The 20,972-nt window shown below is 46.4% G+C and overlaps 1 protein-coding gene and 1 long non-coding RNA gene across 2 annotated transcripts; both read right to left on the minus strand.

The window, feature by feature from the left end:
- Window positions 1-4: 4 nt before the first annotated feature.
- LOC125917957 (breakpoint cluster region protein-like) lies at window positions 5-2,664 on the minus strand (the record flags this gene model as incomplete). Its single annotated transcript, XM_049624018.1, has 1 exon — window positions 5-2,664. A coding segment is annotated over exon 1 (1,059 nt), but the record flags the coding sequence as incomplete, so codon positions are not given.
- A 1,642-nt stretch (window positions 2,665-4,306) lies between these two features.
- On the minus strand, window positions 4,307-19,162 carry LOC125917956 (uncharacterized). Its single transcript, XR_007456341.1, has 4 exons — window positions 18,273-19,162; window positions 16,032-16,104; window positions 11,261-11,373; window positions 4,307-5,873 (listed from the first exon to the last, which is right to left on the minus strand). It is a non-coding gene; the product is annotated as an uncharacterized LOC125917956 (long non-coding RNA).
- Window positions 19,163-20,972: the final 1,810 nt, after the last annotated feature.

Consider the following 20,972-nt stretch of genomic DNA (forward strand, 5'->3'; position numbering starts at 1 on the left):
GGGATGCGCGAGGGGTGCGCCTACCTGCAGAGAAGCCGTCCTCGTGGTCCGAGCTGTTGTGGCTGCAGTCACTGCCCCTCTCGGGCGAGCTGTGGCTGGGCGAGTCCCGCTCCGGCACCCGCAGAAACCTCTTGCGCCGCCACGGGGGGAGGTGCTCGCGAGCCCCGCGCGCGGGGTGCTCCTCCGCAGCCAGGGGCGAGCTCCGCCCGTCCTTGGCCTCCACCTCCAGCTGCTCCAGGTCGCGGCTCCGGCGCTGCTGCCGCCGGCCCCCGGGGATCAGGTGCATCCAGCGATGAGGGCTGCCCGCCCGCGCCGGCTTTTCGGCCTCGTCGCGGGTCCCGAGCCGGCAGGGGGGCACGAGCAAGTGGCCGAGGACGAATTTCTCGTTCAAATCCACCATCTCGAAGTCGTGGTCACTGCTGTTGCCCCCATCATCTGCGACCGAGGCGTCCGGCTCGCCCTCCTCGGAGCCCCGCCCCGCGCGGGTCCGGGAGGACAGCTCCTCTCCCTGGGCGCTGGGGACCGTGTCATCGGGGCCGGGTGGCGCGCGGTCCTCCCGGAGTCTGAAGAGGAGGCGAGGCTGCAGCAGCTGCTGGTGGATGGCGGCGGTCAAGCTGCGCACGGCGCCCCCTGCCCCCGCCGCCCCGGGCCAAGTGGGAAGGTCGGGGCACGCGTGACGAGTCCCGGCCTTGGCGGCCACCTCGGGGTCAGGGCGCCAGGAGCCTGGAGGGTCTCCGCCGCCGCCCGCGGCGCCCTCCTCCTCCCGCGGTGGCGGCGCCTGCTCCGGCCCGGCCGGCTCCTCTGCCCAAGCTCCCCCGCTGTCGCCGTCTCCGCCCTCCAGGCGCCCGCAGCCGAGGTCCCGCTTCTCCCCGGCCAGGGCCGTCTGCAGGTAGGAGACTTTGAATTTCTCCTCAGCCAACACCTGTTGCAGCCGCTTCAGGTTGAGTTTGCAGCGCTCCAGCTCCCGCTCCATGTCCAGCACCGAGTCCAGCCGCATGACCGGTGCCTCCTCCCCGGGGAACTCGGCCTGCCAGTGGCGCTCAAAGTCCTGAGGGTCCCACATGGCGGCCGCCCCTTCGGGCCTCCCGGGCCCAGCTCCGCCGCGCGCCGCGGGCTGGGGTCGCGCCGGGCTTTTCCGGGAAGCCCGCGCTGGCGCAGTCGCCTGCCCTTCACTTCAGCCCCAGAAGAAAATAAGAGCAAAAAAGAATAATAAAAAAAGTTTTTCCCCTTCCGCCCTCGTGCCTTTTTTTTTTTTTTTTTTTTCCTTCTTCTGGGTTTCGCCTCCCTGACGTAAGCGGCCACCCACCGCGGAGGCGGGCGTCTGGGGGCCCTGGGCCCGCCCCGGGCAGGACGCGCAGAGCCTGCCGTCTGCAGCCCCCGCCGCCCCGCGGGCGCCCCGCGGGCTCGGGTGGCGGGCTCGGGCGGACGGGGAGGAGCCTCGGTGGCGTCCGGCCGGGTCCCGCTGGCGCGCCTCGGAGCTGAGCGGGCGACCCTCCGAGCCGGCCACACGGTAGGCCCGGCTCCCACCTTCCCCGCCGCCGCCGCGCCACCCCCGCCGCCGCGCGCTGTCCGCGCGGGCTCCGTGCACCCGAGCGCGGGGCCGCGCGGCCGCGGGGGGCGGGAGCCGCGGTGAGGGAGCGCGCGGGGGCGCCCTGGGCTCCCAGCCAACCTCCCGCCGCCAGGCTCTCCGCAGCCTCGCCTGGCCAGAGTCAGCGCCGCGCCTTGGACCGGGAAGGGAAAGGTGGGGAGAAGGCGATGTGGCGCGGTGACGAGGGCAGGTGTCAAAGGAGCGGTCTGCCGACCGGGGGAGTTATCCTTACCTGGGAGTTACTGAGCGCCCTGCACTAACGTGTCCAAGATCACAGCGCTGTTTAATCCAAAACTGGGGAGTGAACTTTGTTCTTTTGCGAGTCCCTTTAAAGCTTTCTCTCCACTGCTCACTAGAGCTTTTCCCGGGGAGGAATAGGCAAGGGTGACAGCTCCAAGTGGCTCTGCTAGAGGCCCCTGTGACTTCAAAGCTGAGAGTACTCCCGGCTGACTGAATCAAGCCATGGCAGCGGGAGCCTTAGACACTTGGGCATCTAAGAGGGCCCCCCATTCCATGGCTTCTTTTCTTTTTGAGAGAGAGAGGGCGAAAGAGAGCGGGGGAGGGGCAGAGAGAGAGGGGGACAGAATCCCAAGCAGGCTCAGAGTTGCCAGCACTGAACACGATTTGAGGCTGGAACTCAAAAACCATGAGATCATGACCTGAGTCTAAACCAGGAGTCAGTTGCTTAACTGAGGAAGCCACCCAGGCGCCCCTCCACTTCTTCTCTCTGGCCTCACGCAATTCCCCTAGAGAAGGAAAGGGGGACCTGGGGACAGTTGCCTAGGCTGGCACTCACCGCGGGGTGGATTGGGGCTCCCAGCTCCGCCTCCCCCCCCCCTTCCTCTTTTCTAGGTCTTGGGTGAGGACCCACTTTGTGCAGAGAGAGGTCCTGATAAACTGTCTCGTGCTTGCTGCAATAGAGGACCTTATTGGTGATTCACATTTCCTTCATTTTAAGGATGAGGAAATTGATGTTCTAAGAGACTTGACATCTGGAAATTCTTCCTGCCCACAGAACCCTTTGGGGACTAGAGCTAAACTCAGCAACCCCTTCTCTGTAGCCACCTGCCACTTTCCTCTCACCTGAACCGTCTGAACAGGCTATCCTACTCCCACTTTTCAGTCCCTTTCAACTCATCCCTCAAGGCTGGCTATTGGGAAGACACCAGGAAGATAGTTCTTAGCCACAAATGAGATAGTGCGATGCTTTTGCTCAAAACCCTTCAGTGGCCCCTCATTACCTACAGGATGGCCTCTAGACTCTGCATGACACAGGAGGTCCTCCCATAAATGGTCCTTGCCTCCCTCCTATGCGTTAGACTTACCAACTCCATGCTAACTTCAAAGATGTGTCTCCCTTATTATGGGTGACTTTTCCTCCAACTTGGCACAACTCTCTGCTGCCTGGGAGATTCCAATGGCCTTTAAGACCCAGCTAAGGGATCTCCACCTCTGAGAAGACTTTTCTGGCCCCTCTCCCTCCTCTTTGTGTCACCAGTCCATCTAGTACATGTCTTTATCTTTGCCCTTGTTCCACTTTATGATAACTGTTAGTGACATCTTTTGCTTCTCCTACTTTTAGAGCCTTCAAGGGCAGGGTTTGTGCCTTTTCCACTTTTGTATTGTTGCTGCTTCTTGCAGGATGTAGTAGAAAGATAACTGATAATCATTGAATGAAAGAAATGAATAAACAAATGAACAGACAGACAGATGAATGAGTCTCCACCTTGTGGTTCCTACTCAGCTTCTCCAGTTGTGAATCACTCCAGATTAGGAGCAAATGTGCTTCCCACAGAGGCTTCTCAACTCCGGGATTTCCTTCCTTGACAAACTCCGTGTTTACTCATTTTCCCAATAGCCTTTATTCCTTCTTTCTCTCTCTCTCTCTCTTTCTTTAAAAAAATTTTTGTTTAACATTTATTTATTTTTGAGAGAAAAAGAGAGAGACTGAGTGCAAGTGGGGAAGGAGTAGAGAGGGAGACAGAATCTGAAGCAAGCTCCAGACTTTGAGCTGTCAGCACAGAGCCCCACACGGGGCTTGAACTCATAGACCTGAGCCGAAGCTGGACGCTTAACAAACTGAGCCACCCAGGCGCCCCCCCCCCCACTTTTAAAAAAAATTTGGTGTGCCAGTGGCATGACTCATCATAGTGTTTGTCTGGTGCCAGACTGAAGGAATAGATATGTTTTAGAATATGTTGAGTATTCCCCAGTTTGTGTGATTTCTCAGTCCTTCACCTAGTTCCTCAAGCTGCTTTCTCTCCCATCTTTGCTTCATATTCTCCCCTGACCTCCTCAGAGGCTGCCACAATCTCTTTTTCCACTGGGAAAGACTGAGGAGCTCCCAATGCCTACAGACAGCCAGTGCAGGGGTATTCCATAAAACGGAGTCCACAAGCATCTTGGCCTCTGTTAAAATTTCAGGATGGTAGAGAAATGCAGCCCAGCAAAGATGGATGAGTCCAGTCAACAGCATATTGATTGGAAGATGTTTTGATATACACATTTAAATGTGCAAAGAAAAAAAATCCTGTAAGTTACTACAAGCATCAATTTCTGAGTTTGTAAATTCCCTACGAGGATAGTTTCAACTCTGTCCTTTAATTAAAACAGCAATATGGTTCCCTTTTGGTCAAAGGAAGTTGTTACTAATACCACTAATTTTTTCCACGAGGACCAATATAGCTGGAAATGCCAGCATACATCTTCTGTAAACAGATCCCAGGAGAAACCTTCATTGTCTCTAGCTGGTGGATAGTTCAGTTTATTACTTAGCTTGGGGTCATCATGGGGGCAGGGGTAGAGTGGCTGACATTTATTAAGTCCATACTTCTAGTTGCCATACATCTTTGATCTCATCTAATTCCTCACAACAACCCTGTAAAGAAGGTATTATTGTTGCTACTTCAGAGAGAGAGAGAGAGAGAGAGAGAGAGAGAGAGAGAGAGAAATAGAAGATCAAAGAGGTTAGAAGTCACATGGCTAAGGCACCTGTATGGCTCAGTCTGTTAAGCATCTGACTTCAGCTCAGGTCATGATCTCATGCTTCATGAGTTTAAGCCCTGAGTTGGGCTCTGTGCTGACAGTGCTGAGCCTGCCAGGGATTCCCTCTCTCTCTCTCTCTCCCTCTGTCTCTGCCTCTCCCCCACTTGCATGCCCTCTCTCTTTCTCTAAAAATAAATAAACTTTAAAAATTAAAAAAAAAAAAAGTCACACTAGTCTGCTGGATTCTAAAGCTTGGTCCGGGTGCATCTGTCATTAACGTTCATTTATTCGATAAATATCTATAGAGCACCTATTAGGTGCCAGTGTTTGGCAAATCAAGTGTAAACTTTGTAATGTGGCACAGAAGACTCTTCACAATGGATCCGCTCTGACCCCACCCTACTTTTCCCATTTCCTGAATTTTTTCTCCCACTTGCTGCACCCATTCAGTCCCTTAATCTGAGTCACCCTATGAGCAGATGCCTTTTGTGTCCCATGCCACCTCCCTTTGGCCCATCTCAGATTGGAGTGGGCCCTTCCCAAGGGCTGCCATGGTCTCACCTCAAGCCACCCACTGCTACCACTCTCCCACTTTTCTGCCCCAGGGCTTTTGTTTTCAAAGTCACAAAGGCATCCAGGAAGGAAGCTTCTAAGGGGAAAGTTAATATCCGCAGGGGTATCCCACAGTGCAGTGCGGAAATGTGAGCTGCTTAATGAAGTCCCAGGTCCCATCTTTGGAGGACATTTCTGAGGTGTACTCAGCGGGCCAACAGGAAGGAGCCCCAGTTGTTCACCGTGGTAACCAATCCGTAAGGAGCCCTCTATTGGCTTTCCCTTTTTGTCTGTCTCCCTCACTTCCACTTTCTGGGATAATCTGACTAGAATACTTGTACCAGGTCCCTGTGTCATTCCCCGTGTCCCCCTCTGTTCCCCACACTAAGACATACTCCAGCCTCCCATGCCCTCTCTGATACAGCTGCACAAGATGCTTCACCGTTCCCCCAGCTCCTCCTTGGTCTCTTGTCCTTCTTTCTCTGTGCTGCTTCCTCCTCTACCTGGTGAGATCCTTTTTCACCTATGCAAGCCCAGCTCACCTGTGACTTTCTCTCCAAAGCCTTCCCTTCCCTGGGCATGCTTATCTGCAGAGGGATTTACTTTGGTTCCAGCATCGGTCACACCACACTCTAATAAATTCCACAGCTCCTTGAGGAAATCCTGGCTCTGGCCAGCTGGCACCTCTTATTCCTCCAACTGCCACAGCACCTAATGTGGTGCCAAACAGCCAATACCCAGTACACATCTGCGGAGTGAATAGATAAATGATGATTGAGTGAATGATTAGTACTCCACCTGGATCCTTGAACCTCTACCCTATGCCATCCTTTTTTTTTTTCCTTAAGATTTTTATTTTTAAGTAATCTCTGTACCCGACATGGGATTCGAACTCACGACCCTGAGATCAAGAGTTGCACATTTTACCGACTGAACCAGCGAGGTGCCCCTATCCTATGATATCTTAAAGGAGGACCACCCTGACCCAAAGGATGAGTGGGAACTTAATTCTGAGTTCATGATGTTAGAAGCTCTGCTTTTTTGGGGCGCCTGGGTGGCGCAGTCGGTTAAGCGTCCGACTTCAGCCAGGTCACGATCTCGCGGGCCGTGAGTTCGAGCCCCGCGTCAGGCTCTGGGCTGATGGCTCGGAGCCTGGAGCCTGTTTCCGATTCTGTGTCTCCCTCTCTCTCTGCCCCTCCCCCGTTCATGCTCTGTCTCTCTCTGTCCCAAAAATAAATAAAAAACGTTGAAAAAATTAAAAAAAAAAGTTAAAAAAAAAAAAAAGGAGCTCTGCTGTTTTTTTTTTTTTTTTTTTACAAGAATTATGTATTTATTTTGAGAGAGAATGCGAGCGAGGGAAGGGTAGAGAGGCGGGGAGACAGAGAGAATCCCTGGCAGGCTCCCCACTGTCAGCACAGAGCCCAATAGGGGGCTCGATGTCACGAACCTTGAGATCATGACCTGAGCCAAAATCAAGACTTGGATGCTTAACCGCTTAACCGAGTCACCCAGGTGCCCTGGAGCTCTGCTTTTTAAAATATTCCTTTAGGGGCACCTGAGTGGCTCAGTCAGTTTAGCATCCAACTTCGGCTCATGTCACAACCTCGCAGTTTGTGGGTTCAAGCCCCATGTCAGGCTCTGTGCTGACAGCTCAGAGCCTAGAACCTGCCTTGGATTCTGTGCCTCCCTCTCTCTCTGCCCCTCTTCCCCTCAAAAATAAATAAACATTTAAAAAATTAAAGAAAAATAACTTATAAAAAATAAAATATTCCTTTAGATTAAGAAGCAGCCTCTATGGAAATATAAGATTTGACTATTAGTCATTCACACTTCAGTGTGAAGTACCTCCCCTTGCTTTCTTCAGGATTATCTGAGGTTAGTATGAAAGGGCTGGGAACTTGGACTAGGGAGGAGAATTGGAGCAGCGTGCAACTAGAAGCAGAGGGATGACCTGGGGAGGAGTTGGGCTGGGGAGTGACCTGAATCTTGAACGCTAAAGGTGTGAACACAGGAGAAAGTGCCTGGGGGCCTTTGAGCAGTTTCTCCACTGGGCTTGCTTCCTCTAATGAAAGAATTCTCCCTTAGAATAACCGGAGAGCTATTCAGACGATCCAGTCTTGGACTCCTTCTGATAGCAATTCATTCAGAATTCAGGAATAGAACCCACACCAGTATTTTATTTATTGTTTAGCTTTGTATTTATACAATATAATCATTTGTTTTGTGTGTGCAGCTTGCTGAATTTTGGTAATTGCAAAGAATCCTGTAATCTCCACAATAAACAAGATATAGAGCAGCTACTGGACACCAAAATGGTCTTTTTTTTTTTTTTTTTTTAGTAATCTCTGCACCCAACATGGGGCTCAAACTCACAATGCCAAGATCAAGAGTCACACGCTCTACTGACTGAGCCACCCAGGAGCCCCTAAATGTCCCCTCTTGCTCTTTTGCAGTCTATCCCTCTTCCTGACTACCAGTCGCAAACAACTAGTTTTCTGTAATTTTTATCACTGTAATTTTCCTTTTCTGTAATTTTATATGAATGAATGCAGTTTTTGGAGGTTGAGTGCTGAAACGTAGCATAGTGTTTTTGAGCTTCATCTATGTTGAGTGTATTTATATTTCATTCCTCTCTCCACCCCCTCTCCCTCCCATTGAGAATAGGCACTTTAATGTACTTTATCCATTTCAACCCTCATAGCGCCCTCATAGGCGCTGTGACAAAAGTATTCTCATCATTTTGCAGATAAATGGATTATCGTTTGATGAGATTAAGAGAGTTGGTAAAGTTTAGATCATTCCTTCCTTTTTATTGCCGAGTCAGATTCCAACTATGAATACACCCCTATTGGTTCATCCATTCTCCAGTTGATGGACACGTGGGTTGTTTTTGTGTGGCCATACAGGAGTGGGACTGTTGGGGTGTATGACAACTGTATGTTTAACTTGTTAAGATTCTGCCCTACAATGACGTCGAAAAGTGGTCGTACTGTTTTCCACTACAACCAGCAAGGTATGAGGGTCTCATTGCTGTACATCCTCTCCAACACTTGGTACAATCTTTTCATTTTACATTTAGAGGGTGTGTAATGTTATCTCGTCGTGGTTTTTGTTTATATTGCTTTGATGACAGTGATGTATAGCATCTTTTCATGTGCTTGTTGGCCATTTGTATATATTCTCTGTGAAGTGTCTGTACATAACTTTTTGTTCGTTTTATATCGGATCCTTGGGGCGCCTGGGTGGCGCAGTCGGTTAAGCGTCCGACTTCAGCCAGGTCACGATCTCGCGGTCCGTGAGTTCGAGCCCCGCGTCAGGCTCTGGGCTGATGGCTCGGAGCCTGGAGCCTGTTTCCGACTCTGTGTCTCCCCCTCTCTCTGCCCCTCCCCCGTTCATGCTCTGTCTCTCTCTGTCCCAAAAATAAATAAAAAATGTTGGAAGAAAAAAAAAAAAAAATTTATATCGGATCCTTGCCTTTTTTTTTTTTAAGGGTATTTCCTTTTTTTAAATTTTTATTTATTTTTTTATTTTAGAGGGAGAGAGAGCAAGTGGGGGAGGGGGGCAGAGGGAGAGAGAAAGAGAAGCTCAAGCAGGCTCCACATTCAGTGTGGAGCTGGAAGCAGAGCTCAATCCCATGACTCTGGGATCATGACCTGAGCTGAAATCAAGACTAGGACTCTCAACTGATTGAGCCACCCAGGTGGCCCCTGGATGTTTGTCTTCTCATAATTGAGTTGTAATAGTTCTTTATATTCTTTCTTCCAGCCTTTTGTCAGATGTGTGTCACAAATAATTGTCTCCTAGTCTGTGGCTTGCCTTTTCATTTTCTTATCTGTGACTTGTAGACAGTGAACGTTTATTTTGATGAAGTACATACAGGTCATTAATTTTTTTACAGTTTATATTATATAGTATATATATATTATATATATATATATATATTAGATTTACAGTTGATAAATTTTTTTGCACTTTTTGTGACCTATTTAAGAAATCTTTGCCCAACCCAACATCACAAAGATTTCTCCTATGTTTTCTTCTAGAAGTTTAATAGTGTTAGGACTGGTGTTTCAGCCTCTAATCCACTTTTAGTTAATTTAGGGGTGTGATACAGGGTCAGGGGAGGGGTTATTTCTTTCCATGTGAGTATCCAATTGTTGAAGCTCCATTTAGTAAGAAGACTCTTTTTTACACCTAATTACTTTGGCAGCTTTGTAAAAAGTCAATTGACCATATAAGTGTGGAACTATTGGTAGATTCCATTCTGTTCTATTGATGTATATGTCTATTTTCACAGCAATATCATGCTGTTTTCTTACCACAACTTTATAATAGGTCTTGAATCAGGTAGTGAAAGCTTCCTAATAGTCCATTTAAAGTTTTGTCTCAGGGGTGCCTGGGTGGCTCAGTCAGGTAAGCGTCCCACTTTGGGTCAGGTCATGATCTCGCAGTTTGTGGGTTTGAGCCCCGCATTGGGCTCTGTGCTGATGGCTCAGAGCCTGGAGCCTGCTTTGGATTCTGTGTCTCCCTCTCTCTCTGCCCCTCCCCAGCTCTCACTCAGTCTCTCTCAAAAGTAAATAAACATTAAAAAAAAATTGTCTTGGTTATTTCTAGGTCCTGCTTGCCTTTTGGTATAAATCTTAAAATCAGTTTGTCAGTTTTTCAGAAAAGTCTGTTTGGATTTTGACTGGGATTTCATTGAATGTGCAGATACATTTGGGGAGAACTGTCATCTTAACAACACTAAGTCTTCCAAACTAGGAACTCCGTGTTATCTCCCCATTCGTTAAGGTCTTCAATTGCTTTTAGCAATGTTTCACATTTTCAGTGTATAGGTGGTACAACTTTTGCTTAATTTCTAAGTACTTTATTTTTCTTGATGCTATTGCAAATGGGATTGCCTATTATTTCATGTTCTAATTGTTCGTTGCTGGTATGTAACCTTATAATTGTTTTTTGTATATTGACTCTGTATCTTGGGAACTTGCTAAACTTACACATTGGTTCTAGTAATTTTATTGTAAACTCATTATGGGCTTTTATGTTTTTGTTTTGATTTTTTTTTACTGAGATCCCATTCATATGCTATAAATCTTGCCATTTTAAAGTATACAGTGCAGTGATTTTTAGTATATTTTCTGTCGTATAACCTTCCTATTATTTATTTCCAGAATACCTTCAACACTCTAAAAAGAAATCTCTGAGCACCTGGGTGGGTGCGTTGGTTAAGCATCTGACTCTTGATTTCGGCTCAGGTCATGATCTCACGGTTCATGAGTTTGAGCCCTACATGGGGCTCTGCCCTGGCAGTGCAAAGCCTGCTTGGGATTCTCTCTCTCCTGTCTCTGTCTCTGCCCCTACCCCACTTGCTCTCTTTCAAATTAAATAAATAAACTTAAAAATAAATAAATAGAAATCTCATGCACGTTACCAGTCATTTCCTATATTCTCCCAACCCACTAGCCCCTAGCCCTAGGCAACCGCTAATCTACTTTCTGTTTCTAGGGATTTGCCTCTTCTGGACCTTTCTGACTGCCTTCACTTAACATAACATTTTCTAGGTTCATCCATGTTGTAGCATGTATTAGTAACGAACATGGGAGAGCAAATATCTCTTAGAGATGGCTATTTCATTTCCTTTAGATATATACCCAGAAGTGGAATTGCTGGATCATGTGGTAGTTCTATTGTTAATTTTTTGAGGACCACCCCTAATATTTTCCATAGTGGCTGTACCAATTTACATTCCTAACAACAATGGTTGGGGTTTCCTTTTCTCTATAGCTTACTTACATCTGTTATCTCTTATCTTTTTGAGAACAGACATCCTAACAGGTGCCAAGTGATGTCTCATTGTGGTTTTGATTTGCATTTCCCTAACGCTTAGTGATGCTAAGCACCTATTCATATGGATGGTCATTTGAATAGCTTCTTTGGAAAAATGTCCTCGTGTCTGGTCACGTTTCTTCTTGTGATGTTAGCAACCATTGACGATTAGTGCAAATGGTATTATACCATCACTTCTTCATTTAGAAGCTGGAAAATGTCTATAAAGAGAAACGTTCCTTCATCACCCATTTGGTTAGCCAGTGGTACAGTTCATACAGGAAACATGATAGACGCTTGAATCTTTACCTTTATTTCCAATATTTTTAAAATAATGAGTTGACTTGATCTTGGCTCAGGTCGTGATCTCAGGGTCGTGAGTTCAGGCCCTGTGTTGGGCTGCATGCTGGGCGTATAACCTACTTTAAAAAAATACAATACTATAAAATAATGAGTTGGTTTAGGGGCACCTGGCTGGCACAGTCAGTGGAGCGTGCGACTCTTGATCTTGGATGTGAGTTCAAGCCCCATGTTGGGTGTAGAGACTACTTAAAAATAAAATCTTAAAAATGAGTAAATAAAATGAATTGGTTTACTAGTGTCCTTGATTGGCCGTGATGAGGTTTTATTTTGTTTTGTTTTTTAGTATAATAATGAATTCGGGGATTTAAATACACTTATGCATTTTGTTCCACTGTAATTATCTTTACTGATGTTCGAATTGTCCCATCTTTGGCCAACAGAAGCCTCTTCAAGCATGGGTTTCTAGGCTTTCTGACATCAGTCTAAAGGTAGCGATAGCTTTGTTGGTTTCTTGGTTGAAAAGATGTTCCAGGCTTATCTTGTCTGTTGTATTTCCCATCCCAGGCATAAAATCAGCCATTTTTCAAAAAAAGCCCCAGTTCCTTTTAGTGGGAAATGGCATTTGGAGATGCCAGTCAAGGTGTTAGAGGTGTTTATTTATATTGCATTAGTCATCATTTATAGGTCTTTTCCGTGGAAAAAGTTAGGAAATATTTATTTATTTACTTACTTGCTTATTTAATGTTTATTTTATTTTTTTCAGGGGACCTGGGTGGCTCAGTTGGTTAAGCATCTGACTTCCGCTCAGGTCATGCTCTCGCAGTTTGTGGGTGCGGGCCCCGCAATGGGCTCTGTGAGCACAGCTCAGAGCCTGGAGCCTGCTTCAGATTCTGTTTCTCCTTCTCTCTCTGTCCCCACCCCCACTCACGCTCTGTCTGTCTCTCTCTCTCAAAAATAAACATTAAAATAAATAAATAAATGAATAAATAAATAAAATAATGTTTATTTTATTTTTGAAGGAGAGAGAGTGCGGGCAGGAGAACAGCAGAGAGAGGGAGACTGAGGATCAGAAGTGGGCTCTGTGCTGACAGCAGAGAGACGGATGTGGGGCTCCAACTCATGAACCATGGGATCATGACCTCACCCAAAATCAAGAGTCAGACGCTTAACTGACTGAGCCATCCAGGTGCCCCAGGAAATATATATTAAAACTACATCATGAGCGTAGAGGCCGCTTTTAGGCAACCAACATGAGCAATGGAGGCCTGAGTAAGGGAAAAGGGTGCACGGTGAGCCTGAGTACAGACAAGCCTATTAGGTGACCCACCTCAAAATAGCCATAAGCCCCAGCTGACAAATGGGCTACTTATTCCCAGGCGCAGGTGCCAAAAAAGGAAAATTCCATAAGTTCCCATACCTCCTCACTTTCCCCCTTAACTACAGCCACCCTTCCCCCTGCTTCCTGGCAGTCTCTCCCTCCCTGTCCTGCCTGCTGCTCCCTCATCGTGTATTCAATAAACTTCTGGCTCCTTGTTCTGCCTCCGGCGAATCCTTCCACCGCGCACCACGCCGGCCTCCGCCCGATCGGTTGTCCCACAATGACTTTATGGTGATTTTTCCAGCTAATATTCAGGATGACAGAATTTCTACTTATTCTCCTTCGCCTTTTTCCTTCCAAAAAAGAGCTCGTGTTCTCAATAACACCAGCCTGATTACTCACACAACAGCCTCACGGGAGTTACCATTAATCTGCATGTCACCTGTACCCAGGGACTGTCCCAATCCTCTCTGTAGCATTCTAAATTTAGTGTGTGTGCTGCTGGGGTGAGAACAACTATATAGTCTTTACCAGTCTGAAAGGTGAAAAATTGTATGTTGTTCTAAATTTAGCTACATTTCGGTAATTAGTGAGGCTGAGGGTGTGTCTTTTCATTATAGGCAGGTCCCTGGTTTAAGCCTCTTCCCTCAGATTGCTGGTATTCTCCACAACAGCCTTTCCCAAACTTCCCAATTAACAAATCCCCCATGCTCTGATTTACTGACTGTATTTTTAGTTACTGAGCCCCACATTTTCTCTTTAAGTTTTTATTTAAGTAATCTCTACACCCAACGTGGGGCTCATACTCACAACCCTGAGATCAAGAGTTGCACGCTCTTCTGACTGAGCCAGCCAGGTGCCCCATCGAGCCCTCTCTTCTGCAGTCATATAGGGCATAATAAACATGAATATTTTTGGTGTCTAGTTATATCTTATACACCTCCCTAGTGCACATTAACATAAGTACATTACTCTTTTTTTTTAATGTTTATTTTTGAGAAAGAGAGAGAGCACGAGCGGGGGAGGAGAAGAGAGACAGGGAGACACAGAATCCAAAGCAGGCTCCAGGCTCTGAGCTGTCCGCACAGAGCCCATTGCGGGGCTCGAACTCACGAACTGCGAGATCATGACCTGAGCCGAAGTCAGACGCTCAACTGACTGAGCCACCCAGGTGCCCCTGTACATTACTCTTAAAATAATAAAGCAGGTATCACCTGAAATTATCTCATGTACCACTCAGCACCCTATAGGCCTCTGCATTCCGAGACTGAGACAGAATGAGAGGGTGACAGTCATTGCCCCGTGTCAACATTTCTTCCGCAAGAAAGACTGTGTTCTGAGGAAAGCCAGACCAAATGCCTGCCCTCACTTGGTGCCAGCATGGCCCACTAATGATGATGTGCTTCACCACTGAAGGTGGAGAAGAAGACCCGGGGCTGGACTTGCAGTGCTGGGGTCGGCCACCTGGTGTCTTGGGAAACCACATCTAGCCCTCAGTTTCCTCATCTGTAAAATGGAGAAATTGGAGCAAATGATTTGAAATTCCTACCATGCTTAAGGCAAGGTTTGTAACCCCTTCCACGTTTGTGCACTGAGACCTCCAAGTTTAGAAGTAGCCATCCATTTCCTCTCCTCTGGGTTCCCAGGTCAGGACTGGTGGTGGATGGTCCCAGTCTACACCAGCAAGCTTCTCTCTGGTGTCACTGGCAGAGGACTCACACCCAAGGAGCTTAGAACCTCCTACGCTCAGGGAGCACCCAAGGGTACTGAAGAGTTACAGCTGCCCAGCCCAGATCTGGAGGAGCTGGGGTTAGGTCAGTGCAGGCTGTGTGAACATCTTAAGAGGGTGAGACCGGCCATCAGGTAACGCAGGCGGCCCTGGGCGGAGCAGAGCCTGGCAGGAAAGGGTGTCATGATGTCCGAGAGAGGCAATGCACACGACGCAGAAGCCCAGCTCATATTCTGCTTCCAGCAGCTCGGTCCAGAGCAGTGAGGATCAGGAGAGTGTGTGTGTGTGTGTGTGTGTGTGTGTGTGCGCATGCATGTGTGGCATGTGGAGTCTGGAGCAGCAGAAAAGCACCAGACCGCCTGGGCTTGACTATCACCCCTGCCCTTTACTAGCTGTGTGGCCTTGGACTAGTCACTTGTGCCTCGGTTTCCTCATCTGTAAAATAAGGATCATAGTACTACCAACTTCGTAAGAAAGTGACAAGGCTTGAAAGGGTTAACACGTGAAAAAAAAAATGGTGTGGCCATGAGCAAGTTTATGTGTCCCAGAGAGAGGCAAACAGGAAGAGGGTGAAGGACAAAGGGCAAGTTAATCAAAGCTACTTCTCCAGTGAGGTGGGGGTAATGAGGGTAGGGGAATGATCTCCAGCCCTGAGATCTGGGAAGAAAATGGGATACACAGAGGTGAGCTTCTCTCACAGAGCAAAGGCAAAAACCTGCCCAGAGGTATTTTGTTACTCAGATGGGGCCCTGAGGCCCCTGACCTCACCCAACCAGGTGCCTCTCCCTAAGAAAAACAACACATTGTTCAGCGGCACGTATGCCTCATGTTTGCTGTTTGGGTAAGAAGGGAAGTTGCCAGGTGACACGCAGCTCAGAGGAGTGCATGTGGCACTTAACCTTAAGGACAGTCATGGGGTCTTACCCCCGGGAAAAGCAACAGATAGATCTGTGGAACGTGACTTTTGCTCAGTTACATGTGCACAGAAAACTGTAAATCGCTCTGGACGGTGGGTCAGGTATAACCTGCTTGCGACATTAGCTCAATTCCAAATGTCCAGAGCTGGGGCCACCCAAGCATCCCGAGATCAACTGATAACTTGCGACCCTGGTGTTGGGAATCCTCTCCAGATACCATGCCCACTGAAAATGCCACGCCCACAGGAAGTGGTTTCTTCTCCACACCAGAGCAGAACTGAGATCTATTGCAACATTTACTTTTTTTTGGTACTTAAAAGGGGTGTCTGTGTGGCTCAGTCAGTTAAGTATCTGACTTTGGTTCAGGTCATGATCTCACAGTTCGTGAGTTCCAGCCCCACATTGGGCTCTGTGCTGACAGTGCAAAGCCTGCTTAGGATTCTCTCTCTCCCTCTCTCTCTGCCTCTCTCTCTCTCAAAATAAATAAACTAAGAAAAGAAAAGAAAAGAGAAGAAAAGCAACAAAACAACACTTTGGTAATTTCCTTGAGCAGCGTGTGTGCGCACGTGCGTGTATGTGTATGTGATGTCTAAAGAGACAACCTCCCTTTTGGCCCCTTTCCTCAGGTGCCTGGGAAGGTTTCAATCTGACCCAATCTTCAACTATTCCATTGGTTCTTTTTCCTGCCCTGTAGCAGTCTCCTCAGAGACTGGCCACTACCCTCAGCAGGAAAGTTCACCTGCCTACAGAGTCAGCATGGGGGGCCCAGTAGCATGGAGGCATTCCTTCATACCTTCTCGATATTTCCCCTACCTGCAGACTGATGACTGCAATTCCTTCTTCTAGTTCAGGCCTTAGATTCCACATCAAGAGACAGCAAGCTATTCTGTAAAGGTCCAGAAGTAAATATTTTGGGCCTTACAGTCTCTGTCCCAGCTACTCAAATCATAGCTAGAAAGCAGCCATAGATAATACACAATGAAACAGCATATCTGTATTCCAATAAAGCTTTATTTACAAAAGCAAGAGCTGGACTTGGTCTGCTGGCTGGGAATTGCTGACCATGCGGAGCTCGAACCCACAATCTGTGAGATCATGACCTCAGCTGAAGTCGGATGCCCAACCGACCGAGCTACCCAGGCGCCCCTCCCTCTCTTTTCTTCTTGGAGATAAGGGTGAGCCTCATCTGCCATCTGCCTGGCACATAAGCCATGTGAGAATGGCATCCAGGGTGAATACGGGGCAGCTGTGCTTCTCATGGGCACTTCCTGGCAGCCAAGTGTGCGTCTGAACAGGGGGGTGCTCAAGTGACCCACTGGAGAAGGGTTTTGAAATATTTTAGACAGAGGAAGCAGCTTTGAAAATAGCCATTCACCCACCGTCCAGGGTTAGTAAAAACTGATGCCAGAGAAGTGAGCAGGGCCGAGTGCTTATTTCACGAATTCAGTGAAGGCTTGGCACAGTTTCAATGCTATTTAGGGGGCCCCTGCCCAGAGGCCCTCTCAGAGGTGGTCAGAAGGCAGGCAGCAAATTACTAAGCTTGCAGCCTTTTCCAAAGTTCTCATTAGCAAGTGATACATTAGTGTCACCACAGGCCATCTTCGCTGACTGCCAAAAATACTGTGACAGGTACAGGCACAGCCCTGGTTCCAATTTACCATGACCAGGTACAAGCTGTAGACCCATCTGTCCTTCCTAAGGAGGGGTGCGGAAGTCGTTTGGAATCCTTATGGTCCTGGATGAAGACCATGAGATACCAACACAGCTGTGGATCATCTGTGGAAACAGAGGGGAGGCATTAAAGCCTGTGGCCATTTAGTGGACTTCCTTGCACCATTTGGTTATGATGTATTTATGTACAGAGGGTGCTTGGCTGGTTGTCTTACACTGTTCAACTGTTTGTATTCTAACTTTCATCCAGGTTTTTCTCACCGTCCGTGTTCTTAACATCTAGTCCTTCATCTTAACTAGAGGAGTGTTGCTCTGGTAAGCTTACTTGGTTAAAAGCCATAATTAGGGGCGCCTGGGTGGCTCAGTTGGTTAAGTGCCAACTTCGGCTCAGGTCATGATCTCACGGTTCGTGAGCCTGCTTTGGATTCTGTGTCTCCCTCTCTCTCAGCCCCTCCCCTGCTCACGCTCTGTCTTTCTCTATCTCTCAAAAATAAATAAACATGTTAAAAATTAAGAAAAAAAAACAACAAAATTAGGGCAATTCCACTCCCAGATGTATATTCCCAGAAGAATGGAAAGCAGGGACTCAAACAGGTACTTGGACACCAATGTTCATCATAGCATTATTCACAATAGCCAAAAAGTGGCAACCACCAAATATCCACCAACAGATGAATGAATAAGTAAAATGTGGTCTATCTGTGCAATGGAATGTTATTCAGTCATAAAAAATAATGAAATTCTGGCACATGCCGCAATATGGTTGAACCTTGAAATTTTTAGGCTAAATGAAATAAGCCAGACTCAAAAGGACAAATATTGTAAGGTTCCACTTATATGGGTTATCTAAATAGGCAAATTTATAGAGACAGAAAGTGGAAAAGAGGTTCCCAGGGACTGGGGAAAGGGAGAAATGGGGAATTATTATTTAATGGGGGCAAAATTTCTGTTTGGGAAGATGCAAAATTCTGGAGATGGATGGTGGTGATGGTTGCACAAGTACTTAATGCCACTGAATTGTACACTTACAGTGGCTAAAATGATCAATTTTATATTATGTATGTTTTACTACAATTCAAAAATATTTGGGGGGGGGGCGTGTGCCTGGCTCAATTGCAAGAGCATGTGACTCTTGATCTCAGGTTATGAGTTTGAGCCCAACGTTGGGTGTAGAGAGTACTAAACACACACACACACACACACACACACACACACACACACACACACAACTTTTAAAAGCATTGAAAAGAAATTAGAAAAAATAAAAAAAAAATTTTTAGGTCAAAGTTAGGGGCAAAATTTAAGTAGAGGCCTGTTCGTTCCATCCTATCTCAAACCACCTCAGCCCCATCCCAGGAATAACTGGTATTTAGAAATCAGTACCTCTGATCAGTAGAAACTTTGGCTCTTCCAGTTGATAAGAAATATGATCCAACTGCTGCTTTAATAGTGGGTTAGGAAAGTTGACCGTGACACTGAACGTTACACCTAGAAGAACGAATAAATAAGACATCCACATTGTTCAAACATTAAAAATAAAAGGCATATAGTAAAAAGTCTTCCTTACACTTTCCCCATCCACTCAGTTCCCATGTCCTCCAACAGGTGAGTCTGTTGTTTAGTTTCTTGTTTATCCTTCTAGAAAAATGTTATATATACATAAACAAGCTATTATGGATATATGTTATTCCCCCCTCTGTTTTTTTTTATTTAAATTCTAGTATAGTTAACATACAGTGTTCATTTCAGATGTACAATATAGTGATTCAAAAATTATATACATTACTCAGTGCTCATCAAGATAAGTGCACATCTTAATCTCCTTCATCTGTTTCACTCATCCCCCCACTACCTTCCCTCTGATAACCAGTTTGTTCTCTATAGTTGAGAGTCTGTTTCTTGGTTTGTCTCTCTCTCTCTCTTTTTCCCTTTTGCTCATTTGTTTTGTTTCTCAAATTCCATATATGAGTAAAGTCATATGGTATTTGTCTTTCTCTGACTGCCTTATTTCACTTGGCATCATACTCTTTAACTCCATCCATGTTGTCGCAAATGGCAAGATTTTGTGGCCATATTATATGTATAAATATATACATCTTCTTTGTCCATTCATTATTGATGGGCATTAGGGATGCTTTCATAATTTGGCTGTTGTAAATAATGCTGCAATAAACATAGGAGTGCACATATCCCTTTGAATTAGTGTTTTCGTATTCTTTGGATAAATACCCAGTAGTGCAATTACTGGATCATACGGTAGTTCTATTTTTAACTTTTTGAGGAACGGAGCTCCATACTTGTTTTCTAGAGTGGCTGCACCAGTTTGCATTCCTACCAACAGTGCACAAGGGTTTCTTTTTCTCCTCATCCTTGCTAGCACTTGTTTCTTGTGTTGTTAATTTTAGCCATTCTGACAGGTGTAATGTGATCTCTCATTGTAGTTTTGATTTGCATTTCCCTGATGATGAATGATGTTGAGCATTTTTTCATGTGTCTGTTGGCCATCTGTCTTCTTTGGAGAAATGTCTGTTCATGTCTTCTGCCCATTTTTAATTGGATTATTTGTTTTTTGCGTGTTGAATTGCAGAAGTTCTTTTTATAATTTGGATACTAAGCCTTTATCAAATATGTTATTTGCAAATATCTTCTTCCATTCAGTAGGTTGCCTTTTAGTTTTGTGGATTGTTTCCTTTGCTGTGCAGAAGATTTTTATTTTCATGTAGTCCCAGTAGTTTATTTTTGCTTTTATTTCTCTTGCCTCAGGAGATATAGCTAGAAAAATGTTGCTATGACTGATGTCAGAGAATTACCACCTGTGCTCTCTTCCAGGATTTTTATGATTTCAGCTCTCATATTTATTCTTTAATCATTTGAGTTTATTTTTGTGTATAGTATAATAAAGGGAGGAGTGCCTGAGTGGTTCAGTCAGTTGAGCATCCAACTTCAGCTCAGGTCATGATCTCTCAATTCACAAGTTTGAGCCCTGCATCAGGCTTTGTGCTGACAGCTTAGAACCTGGAGCCTGCTTCAGATCATGCCTGTCTCTCTCTCTCTCTGCCCCTCCCCTGTTTATGCTCTGTCTCTCTCTCTCTTTCTTAAAAATAAGTAAACATTTGGGGCGCCTGGGTGGCGCAGTCGGTTAAGCGTCCGACTTCAGCCAGGTCACGATCTCGCGGTCCGTGAGTTCGAGCCCCGCGTCAGGCTCTGGACTGATGGCTCGGAGCCTGGAGCCTGTTTCCGATTCTGTGTCTCCCTCTCTCTCTGCCCCTCCCCCGTTCATGCTCTGTCTCTCTCTGTCCCAAAAATAAATAAAAAAACGTTGAAAAAAAATTAAAAAAAAAAAAATAAGTAAACATTTAAAAAAGTTTAAAAAAGAAAGTGATCCAATTTCATTCTTTTGCATGTGGCTGTCCGGTTTTCCCAACACCATTTGTTGAAGAGACTGTCTTTTTCTCATTGCACATTCTTTCCTCCTTTGTTGAAGATTAATTGATCACATAATTGTGGGTTTATTTCTGGGTTTTCTATTCTGTTCCATTGGTCTATGTATCTATTTTTGTGCCAGTACCATACTGTTTTCATTACCACAGCTTTGTGGGTTTTTTAAAAAATGTTTATTTATTTATTAAAAAAAATTTAAAAAAAAAATTTTTTTTAAATGTTTTTATTTATTTTTGAGACAGAGAGAGACAGAGCATGAGCAGGGAAGGGGCAGAGAGAGAGGGAGACACAGAATCGGAAACAGGCTCCAGGCTCCGAGCCATCAGCCCAGAGCCTGACGCGGGGCTCGAACTCACGGACCGCGAGATCGTGACCTGGCTGAAGTCGGACGCTTAACCGACTGCGCCACCCAGGCGCCCCAAAAAAATATATTTTTTTTAACGTTTATTTATTTTTGAGACAGAGAGAGACAGAGCATGAACAGGGGAGGGTCAGAGAGAGGGAGACACAGAATCTGAAACAGGCTCCAGGCTCTGAGCTGTCAGCACAGAGCCCGACGCGGGGCTCGAACTCACGGACCATGAGATCATGACCTGAGCTGAAGTCGGCCGCTTTACCTACTGAGCCACCCAGGCGCCCCAA

This window comes from Panthera uncia, unplaced genomic scaffold, assembly GCF_023721935.1.
Source record: "Panthera uncia isolate 11264 unplaced genomic scaffold, Puncia_PCG_1.0 HiC_scaffold_339, whole genome shotgun sequence".
In the NCBI taxonomy this organism is placed as follows: domain Eukaryota; kingdom Metazoa; phylum Chordata; class Mammalia; order Carnivora; family Felidae; genus Panthera; species Panthera uncia.